This window comes from Grus americana, chromosome 2, assembly GCF_028858705.1.
Source record: "Grus americana isolate bGruAme1 chromosome 2, bGruAme1.mat, whole genome shotgun sequence".
NCBI lineage: Eukaryota > Metazoa > Chordata > Aves > Gruiformes > Gruidae > Grus > Grus americana.
This window is the reverse complement of record NC_072853.1, coordinates 97,332,425-97,352,804: the sequence shown is the minus strand read 5'-3', so window position 1 is coordinate 97,352,804 and position 20,380 is coordinate 97,332,425. Positions and strand designations below refer to the sequence as shown.

General features: G+C 41.9%; 1 protein-coding gene across 5 annotated transcripts in view; it reads right to left on the bottom strand.

Annotated features, from left to right (window-relative positions):
• The window catches only part of PHACTR1 (phosphatase and actin regulator 1), a 313,352-nt gene that overhangs the window by 122,973 nt on the left and 169,999 nt on the right, over window positions 1–20,380 (bottom strand). For all 5 annotated transcript variants that reach the window (XM_054818209.1, XM_054818208.1, XM_054818211.1 and 2 more), the window contains one exon: window positions 4,067–4,231. In XM_054818209.1, coding sequence (XP_054674184.1) covers window positions 4,067–4,231 — 165 coding nt within the window. The remainder of the gene's footprint in view (window positions 1–4,066; window positions 4,232–20,380) is intronic.

Sequence of the window (20,380 nt, the reverse complement as noted above, 5' to 3'; positions counted from 1 at the left end):
GCAGTTGAAATACTTTTTTTTCTGAAAAGTTGCAAGCAGTTGGCTCTTGATGAACACAGTGATAAAAAACTTCAATAATATTTCAAGTAAGGCCAGAACCTATCTCCCCTCAGGCTTCTTTCCTTCAGAAGCACTTCCTTCTCCAAAACATCGCCAGGAAATGACATTTCACCAGCACGTGTACGGCAGCAACGTGAAACAGCAGCACACCCAGAAACTGTTTTCAAATTCACATCAAGGTGAGCAGAACAAGATCAAGGTATTAAAAACAATGGCAAAAGTCTGGCTGAGGAGATAGTCAGCTTTCCCTCTCGCTATCTGCTTTGCTGATTCCCAGAGAGCCAGCCCAGTGTGGCTTTAAAAACCTTGTGCATCCTGCTGGAGCCATCCCAGCTGCATCCAGCTGAGGAAATGTGCTCCGGCAAAGAAAATCCTCTGCTTCTTCCTGGCTGCTTCTGCCATAAATGAGACTGCTCCTTATCAGTTATAAGAAACTGTCCCATCAACTGATATAATCTTGCCATTTGGAAGTTTGCCTGTGCTCCCAAAGCTAGAGCTGTCAGCTTTATCATACTGCTCATTGCTGTGAGGGGCCCTCAGCCCTCCATGGTAATAACAGTTTCCACACTTTCTGTGCAAGATGAAATTTTAGGCGAGTTTAAAAAAAACAAAACACCACACTTTTGACTATAGCATGAATAACATTGTGGCTGAGTTTAATTTCTTTGTCTAACTCCCTGTGTATATAACTTCACTGTCAGGAGTGTTTATATTGTACTGTGGGAGTTTCAGTGTCCATCAAAGAACTTTCATTAGGACCTTCTGTGCTAAAACGATTTGCAATCCTGACACTGAAAAATGAGCTGTGCTGGGGGGAGAGACTACACTTCCGTCCAGGGGGAGGACTGCAGTGAGAATTAACTTGTTTCTCGCCCCGCTGTGGTACACTGGTGTCCCTCACCCAGTATAACCTCCCTTCCCGTTTGCTCTGAGAGCAAGCCTGTCCACAGACGGAGCCCGTCCGTCACTCATGGTGCGTGTCCCGAACAACCTCCTTAATACTCCACCTTCCGGCAGAAGGGATCGCTCAAATCAAACCCCAGATGCAGGCTCATCTGGCGCTCACCATCTGCAACAACACACCACCCCACAGCATGGTCTTTTTTTCTACTTGCTCTGGTCACTCTACAAAATACCTCATGATGCTGCTCACGGACAGACCAACTGCAAGGCAATAAGCATAACATTAAGGTCCTCCATCAATCAAATTATGGACTTTCTATCTCATCTTGTGCAATTATCAGGTGTCAGAAAATAACTTTTCCTACTACCTAAAAGGGTTTATTGCCTACTGACCACTGAACTAAAGCATTAATCTCTGAATAAATAATCAGAGCTTTTAGTCTGATAAAGATATGGATACGAAATGTTAGCACTTGGAAATCTCAAAAAAAGGCAACCTTTCACCCTTAAATATCAGCCTGACTCTCTTTTTCTTCCAGTCCTCTCCCAGAAAAAAACTCCCATTAATTTCAAAGGCAGTTTCAACAGATAAGGTCATGTGTTTCGACCCTTACCACTTTCGACATTTAAAATAATTGAATCTATTGTTGCAGCGAGTTAAGAGCCTAATAAAATACTTGTATTAGTATTTATTTTTTGATAATTACTGATGTTCTATGCAGGTGGGAAAGCTTGTTGCATGCCTGTAGGACACTAATGGGAAATATTTCTTTTTTCAAGCGTCACATTTATCAGTGCACTAGAAGAAAACAAGCCTGTATTAGGAAGTTTCATGCTGGCTCTCATTATGCCATCTCATAAGCTTGTCCTTTGATTTATTATAAAAATTAAATATATTTTCTCAGTGAGATCAGAGGTATTAGACAAGAGGTCATGAAAATGTTGGCAGAAAAATGCTAGTTTTCGGGTGCGAAATATTTTGCATTACACATACTAGGTTCAACCAACACTACTGAATTGCATGGCAGGGATTGGTAGGGTCCTGGTGGATTCCCATTCCCCAGCGTCGGGGATGATGGAAACTGTGGGGTCCCCAAGCTCTGGTACAGTCCAGAAGTAAATCTCTCCCAGTGCCTCCTGCAGGGTGCTCAGCAAATTTGATATCCTTGTCAATTTTGCTGCAGTTAGTAGCAGGGGAGCTGATGAGAACACCAATTTGGCAGAGCAGCTGCAGGTTACTGTTAGCTTACTAGAAATGAAATTTAAAAAAAAAAAAAAATATTTTTGGATTCAGCTGAGATCAAACCCAGTACTGCATTGAGAAACACTCCCCGCAACCTGGAAACTCAGCTTTTAAATTAGTTCTTCAGACTCTGAAGTCCCTCTTAGCAGGGGAGGAGATCTGCTGGCATGTCTTGTAAAGCTTCCTTCTCCTCTGAGAAAAGGAAATACGTGTTTTTACTCTGGTTTTAATCACTGCGTACTTTCCAAATGTTTTGGTAAATGGGGCAAATCTACATAACACTTCTGGTAATGCCCAGAGCAGACTATGCAGGCAGATTCAAGCCAGCTTCAAACTAATCAGTCTAACCACAGCAGTATGCAGCTCAGCCCCAGCTCCTGGAGCTGGATAAACAATACAAATAAATAGTAGTCAGGCTTTTGCAACCCATGGTACGTCCTGAACTGCTGTGGTTATCCTCCTAGTTGTGACCAACTAACCCAGCATGCTGGAACTAGCTTCAAAGTAGTTGTCACCACAGCATCCATGTATTCCTAAATGCTATACGGTTTTCGTGGAATTCCTGCTAGACTGCACTATGGTTATGACTGATACAGAACGTGAAAGACAAGCCTTTTGTTTTGCATACACATGTCATTTTTGGTGACAATAGCTTCTCAGCTGTCGAGTCAAAAAATACGATCATCACTCAGAATAATACAGCCATCTATTCCAGTTCATTACTCTTCGCCTGACAAATCAGAGAGCAGCTTAAACACCACCCAGTAAAGAGCGTGTTCAGGTACAAACCCTGAAAACTCTTATTCTGCGTTTAACCTCATGCAAGAATTCACACTTAGCTAAATGAGACTTCTCGTGCAAATATGGGCCATTTTCAGGAGTACAGGCTTCAGGGTGCCAGAAGGTACAGTCAAGTCCTGCCTGAATGCTTCCACTGTGCAATAAACAGGTCAGAGAGCAACTGGGCTGTAACTCAAGCCTCTTCTGGCACTTAAGGGAGCAAGATCCTCACTGCTTGCTCTCTAGTTCTAGTGAGAACAGTAAGAAATCAGAAAAGAAATTCATATTTTCTCACAGACAATCCAGGCTCAAGACTTGCAAAACCACATGTAGTAACTATTAGTCATCATAGAAGAATAAAGAAAAGAAACCTTCTAAACAGAAGCTAGAAAACAAACACACCAGGTACAATCTTCCCCCATGTGCATCAGTGCCAGGATCTGGGATTCTTGCTCAGACCAATTTACAATTAACAAAACACATTTTTGCAGTTTTCCATACTTATTTTTTAATTAAAAAGAGTCTTAAACCAGGAATGTTAGAAAATGATGGCAGAAGGAGGGTGTGGCAGGATGAGAGATTTGTTTTTCTCAAAAAACACGTGACACATCTTTCCCGCCCAGTGGAACAAATAATTTATGGTTATGCAAGTTGCTCAACACAATGTCAACTCCTTTGTCATGTATTTTTCTTGCTCCTCTATTAGCACTTACAGGAGCTTGAATGTGGCTAAATCCTCCGCTAGCATTGTCTTTTCATACTGCCATTTCCTTTACCCATAATCTGCTAAATCAATGTCACAAGATTTCTTCTGGGTTACCCTCTAGCTCCAGTAGCAGAACCTGAATATGCAGCTTTGGCGAGCTGCTGCTTTAATCGTAGTGCACTCAACATGTTTGGGTGGGTTTTTTTAAAGAAAAAGCTGGTAACAAACTTAAAGATCTTTTAGAATCTGAGAAATCTCTCCCATCCGTGCTTCAACAACCTTAAAAACATATAAATTGGGGCTGCATTACAAATTTTTAGCCTTGTTGAGCCAACAGTTTCAGATTAACAAATCAACCCGACAGCGACTATTACCTGCAGAAGTGTGCTTAAATTTTTCACTCTTCTTCTTCCTCCATTTCCATGGCTTAAAAAGCCTTCCGAGAGTGGCAAATTTGCTTCGTCTTCTGATTGGAGGCGTGTGAGTCCCAGGTACTAGAGAATCTGAACGCATCGCAGCCAGTCTTTCCACTTCCTCAGCTGTAGTTTCAGCAAGAAAAGGAGAAAAAAAAAGGGGAGGGGGAGTGAAATAAATGTTTTAATAAATTATCAGAGAACTACACAGATGGTCAAAATTTTCTATGGTTGCAGAAAAGAGAAAAAAAAAGCAAAAAATTGTAGTCTTCATTATTTTAACATTATTTTCTCTTCTTTCAGTGGAATCCACAATCTGCTGTAAAGATCAGCATTAACAATCAGGTTCGACAGGAATATGGATTATTACAATAGCAAAGTTATAATCTTTAACAGATCGTTCTGCATCACTCTAGACAGCTGGCAGTCCATCCGTCAGCCATTCCTGAGGAAGCATGACAGAGACTGGAAAAGAGAAAGCTCCAAAAAACTGACGCAATACTGCTTAAAAGAAATATTGCAAGTCTTTTTTGCAATGGAAAGAGAAATTTCCATGAACTAGTCCTTATCAGGAGCAAGGACCCTGAGAAATAATGAGACTCTGGCATCATTACCGCGTCCATTAAAACTGCCTGGGTTACAAAAGGGGCTGCATTAGGAATTTCCTAGTGACAGAAAGGGAGCTAAAAATTCTGAAGGTTCCTTCCAGTCCCACTTTTCTGCCCACTCATTCCCCTCCTATTCTCATACTTGTCTTAACACAGGGACTTGGAGAATTTTAATAGAGTCCACACTTAGGGCTGAATTCCCTAGAGGGCGTTACACATTTTCACTGAGCTGCTGTTGTTAAAAAATTCAGCTTTCTGCAACCTTTACACTGTCATACATCATGATAGTCTCAATACTTAAAAAAAACTCCTAAGAATTTAAATTACCCTTCCTCCCCGACGAGAGCAAGAGAAGTCTGGGGGTGGCGCATTTACATTGCATAGTCCACCCCCCCCACCTCCCCCATTTGCAGGGAAAATGTGTGCTGATAGTTTTGAGAAATACCATCCCTGTGATGAGAGGCACAGAGAGAGGTGAGGCAGGAGCAGAAAGGAAATCACCGGCAGCGGGAAGGTACCAGTAGCCCAGGAGAGAGGGGCTCCCCATGCCACGGCCGCCAGGGCTGCAATAAGCTCTGCCAGCCCTGGGCTGAAGCGTGCATTCTCTCTCCCTGAAAAAAAAAATAAATCTGCACAATTCAGGCAGCATACAGGAGGGGTTTTGGGGTTTTGGTTTTGTTTTGTTGTTTGGGGTTTTTTTAAGTTGTTTTTTTAAGGGATATAATTTCCCAGACTTGTGCTGTAACGTGACACTGCCAGTAAAACCGATTTGCACACACAGAGTCTGGATTCACAAAGACAGGACACAGATCGTCACCTCTCCCGCTCTGAAGACAGCAGCCCAGGGTTTCTGTTTCACCTCTAGTATATTAAGTATTAACCTCAGCCACAAGCACAGGCTTGGGAACCTCAGCAAGAACATCGCTCTGAAGGGACGAGCACACCTACTCCACACTGACAGAATCACCAGAGATTTTGGCTGGCAAATTCTTATGTGTCTCAACGGAAATTTTTCTGAGGCTCTAAGTGTTTCCAAATTTAGGTGGGTTTTCATGGGAACAGCCAGAGATGCATCTCTAACACAAAGGAAGTTCCATTATTAGAACCCCAAACTGAAATGCTATTTGAGCCCCACAGGTTTTTGCAAGAAGGTTGGTTATTTTGTTATTGCTGGTTTTTGTTTGTTTGTTTTTTAACATTGGCAACACAATCCTTTTTCCTGCAAAATATCACTGCCAGATACAGCTGCCTGTAACATTCCAGAGGAAAAAAAAGCTAGCCAGCAAGATACAGAGAGCCCAACTCTTCCAGTGGAAATGGTTAGAAGCAAGTATTCTTTGGGATAATGGAGAGACAGACATTTCTGAGAGCTTCTTTCCATTTAAAGCAGAGGGAAAAAAAGGTAGTCTGGCCAAAGCACTTCATTCTGTTCCAGCTCTTTGTGCCTGACCGCCTACAGAAATACCTTCTTATAGAGAGAACCCATTACACGGCTCTGTCCTGTACAGGGGCTGGGACATGTTGCATCAAGGCTGGAAATTGCCCGGTTATGCTGAACAAATCGTGAGGGTAAAAAGAAGAGGAAATCAGAAATTTCCTTACACTTTCTGATTTCACTGGAACCCACTGAGCTTTGAAGACCAGCATGGAGTCCAGACCACCCCACTCTACATGCAGGTCCAGAGACACCATGCCTTTTCCCCCTCCTCCATTTTTAAGGTGTGTCTAGTTAAGGCATGTAAGATCCCACTGTGTTCCACTGCTGGGAGTTTTTAGAGATGCTGCTAAAAGTAATTGGTTGGTATTGTCCTTGTTGCCTTACTTGGGGGATACAGGGTATAGGAGCAGCCCACTGAGAAAACTGGGAATGATACGCTACTGCTCCTGAATTAGGCTTCCTGCTGCATAAACCCACAGCTGAAACATAATGAAACTCCTCTTGCTGCTCAACCTCTCTCTTTTTTCCCCATCACTGAGCCGCCATTTCTGCTACCCAGGTGCCTTAGTTACTAAATCTCACTCAGAGTTACAACAATTCTTCTTTGAGAGCTGGTCCTAACTGGCACTGCTGAGGCCATTCCCCGGAGAACCACCATCCCTTAAAAATCCTCTCTTTTTGTAACACACCCCCCCTCCGTCCCACACCAGCTGTGCTCTCACTGCCCCGGGAAGCTTTTCCCATTCTGGGTAAACAAGTATGGATTCACACTCAGGCAAAACTAACACCAGAGTCAAAAGGAATTTACCCAAAGGGTGGGTTCACTAAAAGCCAAACACGGCGTCAAAACCATTTCCATATTTTGCCTGCTTTTGCCTGAATTTCAGTATTGCCTCTCACACGGATCTGTGCTCCAGGAGTCCTGCTGTGCTCTCCATCAGCCATGAACGCGGCCCTTCTCCTTCATCCTCTCCAAACATACACGGCTCTGAGCTAATGCATGTAACAGCTCTTTTTCCCCTCTCGCTCCTATTTCTCAGAAGGACTACCTCATTTTTTTTCATGAAAAATACTCTCAAGAGCACTGCTAATTCAAAGCATAATAATCACTGGCTAGGAACAAACCCCATTAGCATAAAGCCATGACAGTTTTAATACAGCAAGAATAAAAGCAGACCACGATGCGAGAAGTAAACGCCAGATTTCTGCGCTCTTTTTTGCTGCTGCATCTTTTGCTCGAGTTGGCCGGGTTTCTCTGCCTTTTTGGCTCCTAATGACTATTGACTGGCTGTGGGCTGCGACACCCACTGCTGACAGCAGGCTCCGTAGGCTGGTTTCACACCCTTGCTGTTCCCCAAAAAAGGTGGTACTTGCACGAATGGAAACCAACCCAGACCTTGCACTTTTTTTTTTTTTTTTTTTTGCCTTCAAAGAGGAAAGTAGTCCCAGTGGTCCCAGCTCAATCAGTTTGTTGAACTGGGAGAGGGAACTGCCGCATGCATTAGTGCTTGTAGCGCTGAGGTCTCATCTTGAGACTGGTGCCACAAATGTGATGTTTATGGGTCATGGTTGCTGCTGATAGTGCTTTTGGGAACTCGTTCTGATTTTTTTCCAGGATCTGAGAGATCTTGCCAAGACAGGGAGATACACTGGGAGCTGCACTTATGGCAAGAGAGTGATGCACTCCCCTCCGACTTTCTTCTGTCCGAGCTGTCGTCCCGGGATGGCAACGGGGAAACTAAACCTGAAAGCTTTTCACAGGCTGATTGGCTGTGAGACAGCTCTCAAGATTTTACTGTAGTCCTTAAGACATTTGAAGTTCATATAGACTGAAGGGCTTAAGGAAGACGTGTGGTTTTAATAAGAAAAAGCACGACAAATCAAAATATTTTGCATCCAAGTGATGTAAAAGAAATTTTACATACATGATTGAAATATGCTACAAAGACTTAAAACACTTAGAAGGTCTGGAAGCTGATTTCTTCTCTTACCCCCTCCACCACTCCCCTTTTTTGTGGTTTTTTTTTTTTTTTTTTTTTCCATTTTGAAGCTAACCCTGGATTTGAGGGGTTTTTTTGGTTAAAGTCAATTTGAGGTTTGTGGGCTGTAATGTACTGCATGGACACCAGACATGGACAAAACCAGCAAGTTGAGGAAAAGCAGTCAAAAAAGTAGTTCTTCAAAACAGTCAATTTACCAGTCCAAGAAAAGAGAGGCTGGGCCATCTCAGACCTGTTCTGTATGTTCTTATTAGTTTCCCGCATCTTTCAGTAGGGTGTGGATTTCCAGAAGGTCCAGTAAGAGACAACATAGGGGTCGCCAACTTTTTGGCTTCAGAATTGTAGCAGGCAGATCAAAGGCCCTCCCAAAGACAACATTACTTAGTTTTCCTGGAGAACGACAACCAGTTCTGTCATTCCCATGTCAGTCTGGGAATCATAGCATCTAGTAATGCTGCTGATATATAATATACACAAGATCCATTTTAGAGAAAAAAACCCAACACTCTTACTGCATTTAGGTACAAAGAGCAATTTCATAGCTGAAGCCCACCCATCCCACCCATGATCTTTAACACTACCTTCCTCACCGGTAACCACACTAGGTTTTCTCTCAGACCATTTCTTAACACTTGTCGCTCATAATCAGACACATGATTATCTTAACAGGCAGTTTACGTCACAAAGTTAGATTTTAAGCCTTCCTAGGAAACACCAATGGCTACATTGCGCTTTCTGTTATACTTGTGCAAATCTGCAGTAACAGGCTGAAAATCATCTTGGCCCTAAAGATGCAATCGACTAAATGTGGCATTTTATTTAATGACAATAACTTTGTATAAATAAAAAAAAATTAACAACATAACACTCTTTAGTCCCAATCCACATCCAACCAGTCTTTATTCTGCAGATTAGTTTCCAACAAACTCCTGTTGCAAGGTTTCTTTTGCACTCTGCACCCTGAATATCCTTCACTTCAGACTGCACAGACCTTATTCTAGCAGCTTGGTTCAATACAAGACATAGACACATCGTCTGTCTTTTTGAAATGACAGGAAACCTGAAGAACTACTCTAATTGCCGAGCACTTATGTCTTCTCTTTACCTGAATGGGAACACTTTCAATTAAAAAAGTACCTTATTTTTCTTTCAGGAAAATGGTTCATTTTCCGCTCTTCTATTATCATCTGTTCTGTTATTTCCCTTTAATTTCCCTTTGCACCTGGAATTAATTTTCATCGCCCCTCCCTTTACTATTTGAATTGCCCATTTAAACTTTTCCTAACTTCTCAAAGGTTTGTTTTCCAATGAAAGACAAGGCATGGCATGCAGCAGTCTAAACGCAGTCTTGCCAAACGGGGATGATTACCTCTTCGGTTGACAACAGCTCCCACTGGATGTACGCATTTGCGATGGCACCGACTGGGTTGGCGTAGTGGGTTTATGAGCCATGAAGAGGCTGTTGGTAGCTTTCCTCTGCATGCTAAGCAGCACTCACATTTTCCAAACCCCTGCCAATTATTCCCGCTCCCCAGGTGTGTAGCACTTCGCATTGTATCCGTAAACTGAATCTCTCACCCTTCACACTTGCCCGTTTCAGCACGGGTATCAGACCGTGGTTATGGCTCTGCTCTCTGCTGCGATCTCTCTTTCTCAATGTATTTATTTCTCTTGTCGGAACAGAAGTGCAAAGAATAGCTTTGGAAGTCTAATCCCTTTAGGACCCTGCTTTCAACTTCCCACATTTTGACGTAAAACGTTAATTATTCATATTGATTGCAATCTGAAAGCCATTTTTTTAACCTCTGCAAACTATACTGCACTACATGCATCACTCTCAACATGTCTTTATTGACATGAAATATCTCAAAACACTAAGTATTTTCTTTATTTTAATAGACTACAGAAGATTTTTACTTGCAACAAAAGCACTTTATCAGGTTGTGGCATCAATAGCTACATAATCTCTTCCTATGAACACTGCAATTATAGAAAATAAAGATTGTTAGATTTCACTGAGACCAGCTATTTTGTTTATCCCTTATTGCTCTTACTCCTCACTGGATGTTTCATCTCTTAAGTGTTTATCATGTATAGATTTGGGGCTAAATCAAATAAACAGTACTGCAGTGCCTCACTTTTGGGCGCCCGGACGCTGGAGCAGAATCCACAGGTCTGTCCTGGATGTGACACACACTCTGTGGAGACTCAGCAGCTCCAAAACAGGACTCGGAGCAGCCACTACAAGTGGAGTACAAACAGAAGCTAACCAAGAGTGAAACAGGGCCCGCAGAAGCAAACCAGAGATCCTACCTTTCCTGGTGCTACAGGAAGGCAATTCCACACATACCAGGAATTGCTCTGGTAAGAAACTTCAGCTTGAAAGGAAGGGAAATTTAACCCTTCCTAAATGGCAAGGAGGGAGGAGATGCACACTGTGCTTTTAAGGAGGAAGTAGGATGAAATGCAAGGACTTTTCTGCTAGATCAGCAAGAGCATTTGCTTGGGACACAGGGTTGCTTTCATCCTCATCTTGAGAAACTTCAAGCCCCTATCTCCCATTTTCCTTGGGAACATTACTGCACTTCATACTATGATGGATGGGAGAGCAGTCACCCTCTCTCCTACAAAAACTGCTATTATAAAGAAGAATTGAAGACCTAGTGGGTCTTAAAAAAGCACGAGTGGAAGCATGGCTCCTGATAGTTAGGGCACTCATCTGTCAGCATTAAGACCCTTTTCAAAGACCATGCCTGGGCTTTACCCTGGATTAAATAACCCAAACCTCCTTCTGCTTCACTCATGGACAGAAAGAAATGGCTAGTCACAGCTGTGATTTGTTGAGAGCCTGATCCTGTCCAGTTGTGCACGAAGGAGAACAAAGGGGGGTGAAGGTACTGCCTCTTATGGTCCCTTTCTTTCAATTCTGGCAAGGGATCTTCTATCTGAGGCACGAGCAGGGAGAGGAAAGAGGTGAGGTGCTGCCTCCTAGATCCTCTCCCCAGAAAGTAGGAGAGGATAAATGGGTAAATGGATCCCCATTACCAGAGCTGGCCAGGCACCCAGCAAGAGGGAGACATGTTTCAGCCTGTGAAGGACTGCCATAGAGATTCTTCTCCTATTCTGGGGTACAGAGCAGCTACAAGCAGAATTTCTCATCTAGGGCATAGCCTCCAAGGCATCCTCCTCTTACTGTCATCACACTGCTGTACTAAAAACTTGACTGAACAAACCTGGCCCTTTCTAAGTAACCATGACAGAAACAGGTTCTTGGAAAGCCCCAGCCCATTGTGTGCGACCTGGAGCGGAGCAGCCTCTAAGCATAAAGACATTGGGAGCTGGATGAACCCACATTCAACCCATTCAGCTTCTGAGACTGAAAACAAACTGTTGTCAATAAGATGGAATTGACCTGCCTACTCACAGCTACCTGTGTCCCTAGCAGGCAGCATTACAAAAATACAACTCTTTAAATCTCCCTAAAAGGTATTTTGCAGAGCCTACAAGAGGAGATGATTAAATCTCACACCACCAAAAAATTCAGAGGAGAAAGCTGAGCAACGAGTTATACCCACAGGACCACTTGCAATTCAAGCCTCTAACATTAGGTCCAACAAATGAAATGCTACCAGGCAAAAAAGTTGCAGGGGTGTTTGTGACCATCGCCTTACAAGTGGGCACCAACCGCTGGTAACACCAGTTAACTCCCCCAACACATGGGGATAGGACTAAGCACCATGGCTCAGGGGTCCTGGCTGTATCAGTGCAGATGCTTGGGTTGTTAAGCAAGCCAAAATGTATTTGAGTCATATGCAAACTCATCAAGTCATAAGTTAAGGCTTATCCATCACAGCTCAAGTTCTTCCTGAAAGCCAAAGCTATGGATGACAGAGAAGCTGTCTTCGTCCAGGAGAGTCTTCAACCCATTCAACAGGAAAAAACAGAACTGAAGCCCATGTACCTTCAACTTCTAAATTTAACCTGATGAAGAAATAGCTTCTAACGCTTTTTTCGTATGTTTTGTTTCAGTGAAGGACTTGCTACCAATTAAAAGTGTCTTCTTGAAGGAGCTGGTAACGATTACATTTTCATGGTTGGATTTATCTCTCATACCAGCCTGAATTGCAAATTCTACTCAGCCGCAAAATATAGAAGTAATCCAAGAAAAGGATCTGGTCCATGGAAGCCCATAGGCTTGTTGCTCACATTTTGATAGGCCTCTGCTACTGGGTGATAACTTTCCTAATTGCCATATGGATAGAGGCAGACACAGTCGGTCACACTGAAGAGCACCTTGCTCTGCCTGCCCCTCACTGGGAATCAGGGAAGCCCTCCCCAAGTAAAGGATTCAGCCTTTCTAAAACCAGACCACTAGTGCTAAAGGCTGGCTGTTTATTTGGAGAAAGCCCGGAAAAAATATTTTAAATGCTTCTAATTTCTTAGGGGACTCTTGATGGAGTGAGCAATTTCTGATCTTTATCTTTTCAAGTTCTCACAAGTAGGAATATCCAATATTTTTACTTTATTTTACTAAAAACATGCACTTTATAAGGCATATCTTTAGACTTTTCAGAAACCCAAGAGGGGCATGTCCTCTTATTAAAAATAATCCCATTACAAACATTAAATTTTCTAAACATAATGGTACCATCTCACCACTATCATCATAAAGATAAAAAATTAAGTTTTTAATTACTTTAATGGCCAGGAGAAAAGGAACAAAGTATCTCATTTAAGAGCTAGAAAGTGCAAACCATTGCCTTGTAAACTCTATATTGCTTCTCTTGGGAAAAAGAAACTTCTATTTCTGTTCTTTAAAGAAGCTGATAGGAAGTTGGCCAAGAGGAAAAGAGTAATTACACCAAATGGCACATTTATAATGAGCATAAATCTGAGTTTAAAAAAAATAAAAATCAGTAACAGCCTAGCAAAAAAAAAAAATGTTTCACTGGACTCTGAAAAAAGACAGTCTGTATCCATGTTCAGGAATTTAAAATAAGGACTAAATAGTTCTCCTTTGAGTACCTAAGTGCAGCTACATATGGTCTTTGCTGATTGTCATTACAATGGGAATTCTTTTGTTGATTCAAATGATGGTTAGTTTAGACCCTTGGCTGTGGTGAAATTTCTGTTTAGGCCCTTATGGTAGAGGCTTGAGTTTCAGAGCTGAATATTTGGAAAGGAGAAAAATGCCCACGGCTCCTTTAAAGTCATGAATAAAGCATGGCAGGTTGATGGCTAAAATACACTGAGTATTTCTGCGTGGTTTTTCACAGCTATGGTTTCACTTTTTTCAGCATTCTAGGGTGTCCTATGGATGCCGAGCTCTGCAGGATATTGCTCTTGCTCAGTAGATTTAGAGCAAAGCCTCTGGTTTTAAAAACTCTTGCCTTTAAAAAAAGATGGAGCCCATCAGGTAATCAAATTGCTATATCTACCTAAGAAATGTTACAGTCAAAAAGCAAGGATCTATGCACGTAGCTTCAAGTTCATGAATAATTCCATGTTCAGCAACCAGAAATAGCTCAGAAAACGAGAAAGTGTTTAGATCAGAGCTAAGAAAAAAAAAATTCTACAGGGAACCAAGAAAACACGATCATTGAAAAAGCTACTGAAATAGTTTCAGCAGCTTTATGCATGGAAATAATGTTAGCAGAGAGAAACGAATGAAATCCTGATCATGCCAAAGTGTACAGCAAAGGTCACAAGGAATAGGATTACCCTACCCAAGCCATCTAGCAACGGGATGACCATCTTGGGAATTAGGGATGTATTTTGTCCTTGGGGCTATCAACACTTTGCAAATGGAGGTAAAATATGGCCCTCTGCTCTTTGCTTGTGACTAATGAGATGAGCAGGAGGGGCGAGGGGAGATGAACTCCATTATATGTGGTCCTTCTCACGTGGGGTTGAGACATGCTGGTTGCATATTAAAATCTGCCTCCTTAGACATCAGAGGACTTTACTGGCCAAAGCTGTAAACGGGACCTTTCCAGCATGCTAAAATTCACCTACAGAAAAAGAAATTGCCTGAGAAGACATTACAGCAAGTGGTCTTAATGAGCGCTTTCCTCTGTATTGATGGGAATGACCCCTTTCTGCGGTGTTTGAGAGAGGAACCAGTGGGACGTTGTGAGCTGCGAATGCGAGCGGAGCGCCCTGGCAGCGCGATGGAGTGTGCCTATACACAGCCACTTGACCATGAAATTGGCAGTAAAGTTCATTTCACAACATTGTGAAGGTAACCGTGATAGGCATCTGCATGAGATTTCACTTCAATACAGAAGTAGGATAAAACGCAACCAAAGCCTGACATTTCTTACAACTAAAACAAAGTTATCTTTTTTTTACCCATTCACTGCTGGCACTGGACAAAGCAACAAACTGATGAAATCTGAATTCCCTAAATGCTGAAATTTTCCTCTCAAAGTTATCAAGATTCTGCTACCAAGCAGATAAAAAAAACCCCAAACCACAACAACTACAACACAAGCCTTTCTGAGCATTTTTGACAATATAAATTGCCTCTGTCCTATGGGGAATAGCGTTCTCAATTTTAAGTACTGATCTCTTTTGGGCAAAGTATCTGTACAACATCCTACACGTGTCATGGATCCCCTTCTATCAAGTCACATGCCAAACTTGCACATATGCTCTTCCAACAGAACTGGAGTCTTTGCCACACATACCTAATTTTCAAAAATCTCTTTACTTAAACACCATTTGGTTTGAATCTGCAATCAGAGACTGGTCGGAACTACGACATCTGGCTGAGTACCTCAAGCTTTACAAAGCTGGTGATGGTGCTCAGAATGACACATCTCTCAAGCATTTTGCTACAAAAGGAGGAAACAAGAAACAAACCAGATATGCTTGCAGGTACTTACAAACAAACATACAAAAATAGAGCCTGGTATACAAAAAAATGCAGTAACAACACAAAAATCTGAAATAAATGAATCATAGCAGGTAAAGAACATGCCTTCATTTGTTTGCTAAACACAGCGAATAGCTGTATTAGCTCAGAGCAGCTGATTTTTAAAATTACCACCCATCTTCATATAGGCTTGCAATTTTTTATTTATTTTATTTATCACACGGGCCCCCAATGTCCAAAGAGGGCTAAGGGAAAAGAAAAAACAAATGAAAACAACGTCAAAGAAAAATATCGCCAAAAAGTGTCTGTCTTGAGCCTCCGTGTAATGCCAGAAAATGTATTAGTGAACTGACGCTTGTCTTGCTGCTTAGTGAACGGGCTGTTCTGCCAACTTGAGATGAATTGGGGAAAGAAGGATCAGTTCACTGCAACTACAGGATCTCCCTATTTTCTTTTAGGCCCGTGGGTTTCCACGCACAGCACAAGCATATTGAGTTCACAAGGAAAACAGCGTTTGATTCAGATGACAGCAATGCATAGAAAGCCAATCCCACATTAGAAGCTTCAGTACTTTCCTAGAGTCAAACAACGCAGACAAAATGCTGCCCTTATTTTAATGAGACACACAAGAAAGAGAAAAGAAAATACCTCCTGAATTCTAGCTTGTTTGCACATGCCACTTAGGGAGGGGACTTTGAAGGAAGGGAAGCTACATAACCGAGGCTCGCGAGTCCCTCCTTACTTTCCCATTTAGGTATCGTGTCTAATTCTCTCTGATGGCTGCTAGAGAAGTCAAAGACTGGCAGCTATCGAGAGTACACAGAAATTGCTCAGATGCTGGAGCAGACAGCAAATCCCATCTTAAGTGCCACAGCAGACGGCTAGAAGACAACCCCTCACCCTTATGGCTATAAACCAGCTGACAATTACTTTGGGGCTGTAAATATTAACGAAAGTTTTACTCATCTCACTCTTCTATTTCTCAGCAGGGTACAATTCAGATTCAAACAGCCAAAGCTCCACACACGTCTCTGCACCTGGCTTTTCCTTCAGCCTGAACCCAAATTTCAAAGATATTTATCCAATAAAACCACTGTGCTAGTGTAAGGAAAGCATCTTGTTTTGTCAGTGCATGGGAGGAGGAGAGGGAAGAGGTCTTTCAATACTGGTTCAACTTCTGGTTCAGATACTTTCCCCTGTCCATCCATCCATCCATCCACATGTCTGTGCATTTACACTGCTGACTGTTCAATCTGAGCAGCTGAATTTTTAGTAGTGTTGACATTTTAAGTAGATTGGAAAGTAAAATGAGAAAGATAAAATGCTATAAAGCTCAAGAGCAGCATGACACACATACTCTTTATATCACTCAATTTCAGCCGATGTAGAAGAAGTAACTTTTCTACCGATTTTATTTATTTACTTTACCAAAAGCAAGGTCAACACACTCTCCATGTTAAAAAAAACATTGCAGCTGTGCACACGCTGCATCAGATAGTATCTTAATATTGGAAATGTCAAAGCAGCTGCACCCAATGGATGTGTAAAGAGAGATAAAGCCAGTGCCATAATCCTTTTGACATGCACTGCTGACACTAGGGACTGTGGATATGGTCCATGTGGATGTGAATATATGGTTCACCAATACTTCAGAGAAGCTTGCTAATACATGGACTGTGGATGCAGTAGACCACAGTGGCATGTCCAGGCCTGGCTCATTTGTCAGGATGTAGTTAATGATTATTCTAATTATTTATCTCAAGATCCCCAATGCACTCAACTCTGCTTACCAACATTTCCATCTGTTGATTCTTGAATCTGTGTTAAAAGGATAACTAACATTCAGGACAACGGTATTTGTGTTGCAACTGCACGTCCCTCAGCCCACTGCTGGTGATGAAGAATATCGTTATCAACTCTTTCTAACAAAACTTAAGACATGCCTTTCTTGAAATGACCTGATATTCTCAGTGTTACCATCATTACACTTCTGTGCTTGCAGACCTTTACAAGGAAAGATTTAAAAGACCATTAGTCTCTGTTTTTTCAAACAACTTCTCTTAGGAGGCAAGGTGAAATAAAAATCATTCTCTGCTACCAAAATCTCCCAAGATAAATTAAATAATTGGATCCATTTTAATTTTATTCCCTGTACTCCTCTTGCACAAAGCCATTAGACTAATGGCCCAAAAAATGTCATACAAAAGATGACACAGGGCAAGACCCTTCTCTTAAGCGGTGATAGGGGAGGGCATCTGCTGAACTGCAGCACTAAGCCCATCATCCTAGTCTTGGGCTGCACAGGGCAGGGCAGGAGGAAGGAAAGAGAAGACTTGAAGTACACCTGACATCCTTTAAAAAATGTCCCAAGGAAGATATACTGAGCCCTCCCTGCACAACAGGCTGTACATTTTAAACTGCAACCCTTGGGCTTCGGAGACCCGCTAAGTAGCTGAGATTGAACGCCTCTCCCAGTTATGGGCAAAGAAATGGGTACAACAGTAATCTCAGTTACACAAACCAAGGTCTCAGAGTCCTGAGTCATATTTTTAAACCTTCAAAATTTCCACTGTCTATGCAGAGAAAATCTGCAGAGGTTGTCAAGTCAGGTCTGGTCATCTCTTATTTGTGGTTTTTCCTACTTGGGATCAGGAGCTTTCCTGTGGGGAGGAACATTGCTTGTCCATGAGATCTCTCTCAACAGCACATCTTCATGGTGGCTGCTGGGCACTATGATTTTGGGGGTATCTTTTAGATAGGGTGGCCTGGGCATAACTAAGACAGAATGATACATCTAGTGGTTCCAAGAAGCTACAGCAAGTGGTTTCACAATGACTGATTTTATTTTTGATTTAAATTATACTGTGTGTTCATTGTTTTTCAGAGCAACAGAAATAATTCATCTTCTTTTGAATCTGAGTCTCATCCAAAGGCAGAGACTCTGCTAGACCTGCCTCATCTTCAGTAAGCTGGACCCAAAGCCAGGAAAGTCAAGGAGAGATGACAGTGAGAAGATCAGACATTACTTTATTCCCCTCTGCTCAATCCTTCCTGAGACAAGGAGACTAAAAGCAACAGACCAGTGAAGATTCATGTCACTTCACAAGAGCCAAAAAAGTACAAGAGGACAGTTTTCCAGCTCATAGGGATGGCAAGAACATCATTATTTTCTGAGAAGCGTGCAAATCAAAGTCACAAAGGAAAAATGGAGCCTCCAAGTACATCCCAACTTCACCCCTTTGCGGCTTTGCTGCATCCATCAAGATAATGGCAAACATCACAGTACCCTCCAGTTTCTAAGAAAGTGATTGCAACGTCCAGCCAGGGCTGGCTTAACCACTGTACGCTCCGGTGCTGCCCTTCAACTGCCTCGGTGCCCTGATGCTGGGTTTCGGCTAACAGATTTGGGAAGATGCGCGAGACCTGGCACGATGGATTAACCAGACTACAAACATTTCCAATTAATCTCAGACACCCTGGCAGACTGTTAGCAAGGTGGTACCACATACACTTACACTGTTGCTCCTGAAATTACGTTCTCGCTAATCGGGGGCTGAATAAGGTGACAACAATAGGAAGCCAAATTCAGTATTGTTTGATTATACGCAAGACACTATTAGGAGATACAAAGGAATAGCTATACATTTACTACCAGACACTGAAATGGATTAAGAAATAAACTCTCGCAATACAAAAATTAACATAGAATGTCTACCTCTCTTGCTGAGGTACCAGCAATGACTGACAATGTTACATATATAACAGTATACTCAAAAGGATAGGTTTTGCTCGTCAGTCAAGAAGCCCATAAATGAACTCTGATGCTTTTAATGGTACAATATTAACTCTTGTTTCTAAACAGAGGCAAAAGGTATTATAATAGCACAAACTGATATAAGTAGTACAGGTTACAAACTAAAAGAAAGAAAAAGTGAAACAAAAAGAGACAAAAAGATGTCATGTGGCAGAATACTGAATAGATTATCTCTTCTGATTTCTTCCCTACATACTCAGTATTTTTCTGCTGCTTAGCTCTGACTGGCAGTGATGATATTAATGAATAAAATTCCAATAATTGATGTAAAGTGAAGTACTTCCATATATCTCATTTTCTTCTAAAGAATCTCAAGTTTTAAAAAAAGAAACAGGCCAACTATGCCAACCATCCTCTAAGAAAAACACCTCTAAGCAATTAAGGGAACTACTCAGAAAAGACAAAACACAGAAATGGAAACTAAGTGAGCACGGATCAAAGCTTACAGTAGGACATAGGGATGATGCAAAAAGGCACAGAAAGCCAAGCTTGTTCAGTCATGTCCATATCAGATGGTTTGAAGTGGTCTGGTGAAAGCAGAGTGAGAAGAGAACCTGCTCCTCCATGATCTATGCCATCTTCTGCATCTTGCCCCCTTTTTTTATGCACTGCCTCCCCCCTTAACACATGGAAAACTTGGGGCCTTTCATGGTTTATCAAATAGTTCTCTTTTGTATATCTGACATATCCAGCTCGATACAGAAGAATCAAAACTAGGCATACTACTCAAGATGACAACAAATACTTAGAGCAGAGGATCATTGCTAAATACAGGAAATACACTGTATTGCTTTCATCATACTCAATGGCATTTTTTCTGCTTTTTTGAACTCCTTACAAGGAATTGATTTTTCATCGCGTGTTCAGTGTTGCCCCAGTCTTTGCATTTGAGGCTTACACATCCCAACACTTTAAACTTGGTTCTCAGAATAGAGAGAGAGCAGGATGGTGAGATGCTATCGAAAGATGACAACTGAGTTACATCATTGAAAAGGAGAGAATCAATGAGAGGAGACAGGACTGAAAAAGGCCAGTAATCTGCTCTCTAAAGACCCAAAGAATTGGTGTGTCCTCTTATCAGTGTCCTTATGTCAACATTGCGTAATAAAAAATGAGAGGGTGCGGAGCCGTTGTGACCAATACCATCATTTTTGTTGGTTTTGTTCCTAAAACTCCTCAAATCAATGACATATATAGAATTCCCGGAAAAGGTGGCTAACATTTCTCTGGTAGGGACACAGGAGTTTTCACTGGAAAACAAGGGATTTAGACATCTGCTTGCATAAGCTTGACCCAATCTTGTGTACACCATTTTCCCCCATACTATCTGATTTATCAAAGTAAAGACCTCACATACTACTTATATTGTTCCTACAGTTTCAGTCAATAAAGTAAATTATATTGCAATTTTGCACAAGGCATCTTCCAGGGCTCTTTAAAGTAAGCCCGGAGCTCCACTGGGTTACAGCCCATGCAAGACTGGCCGTGAACTTGCCATTGCCAGCACAGCCTCACCTGGAATGGTACACAACTGGCTT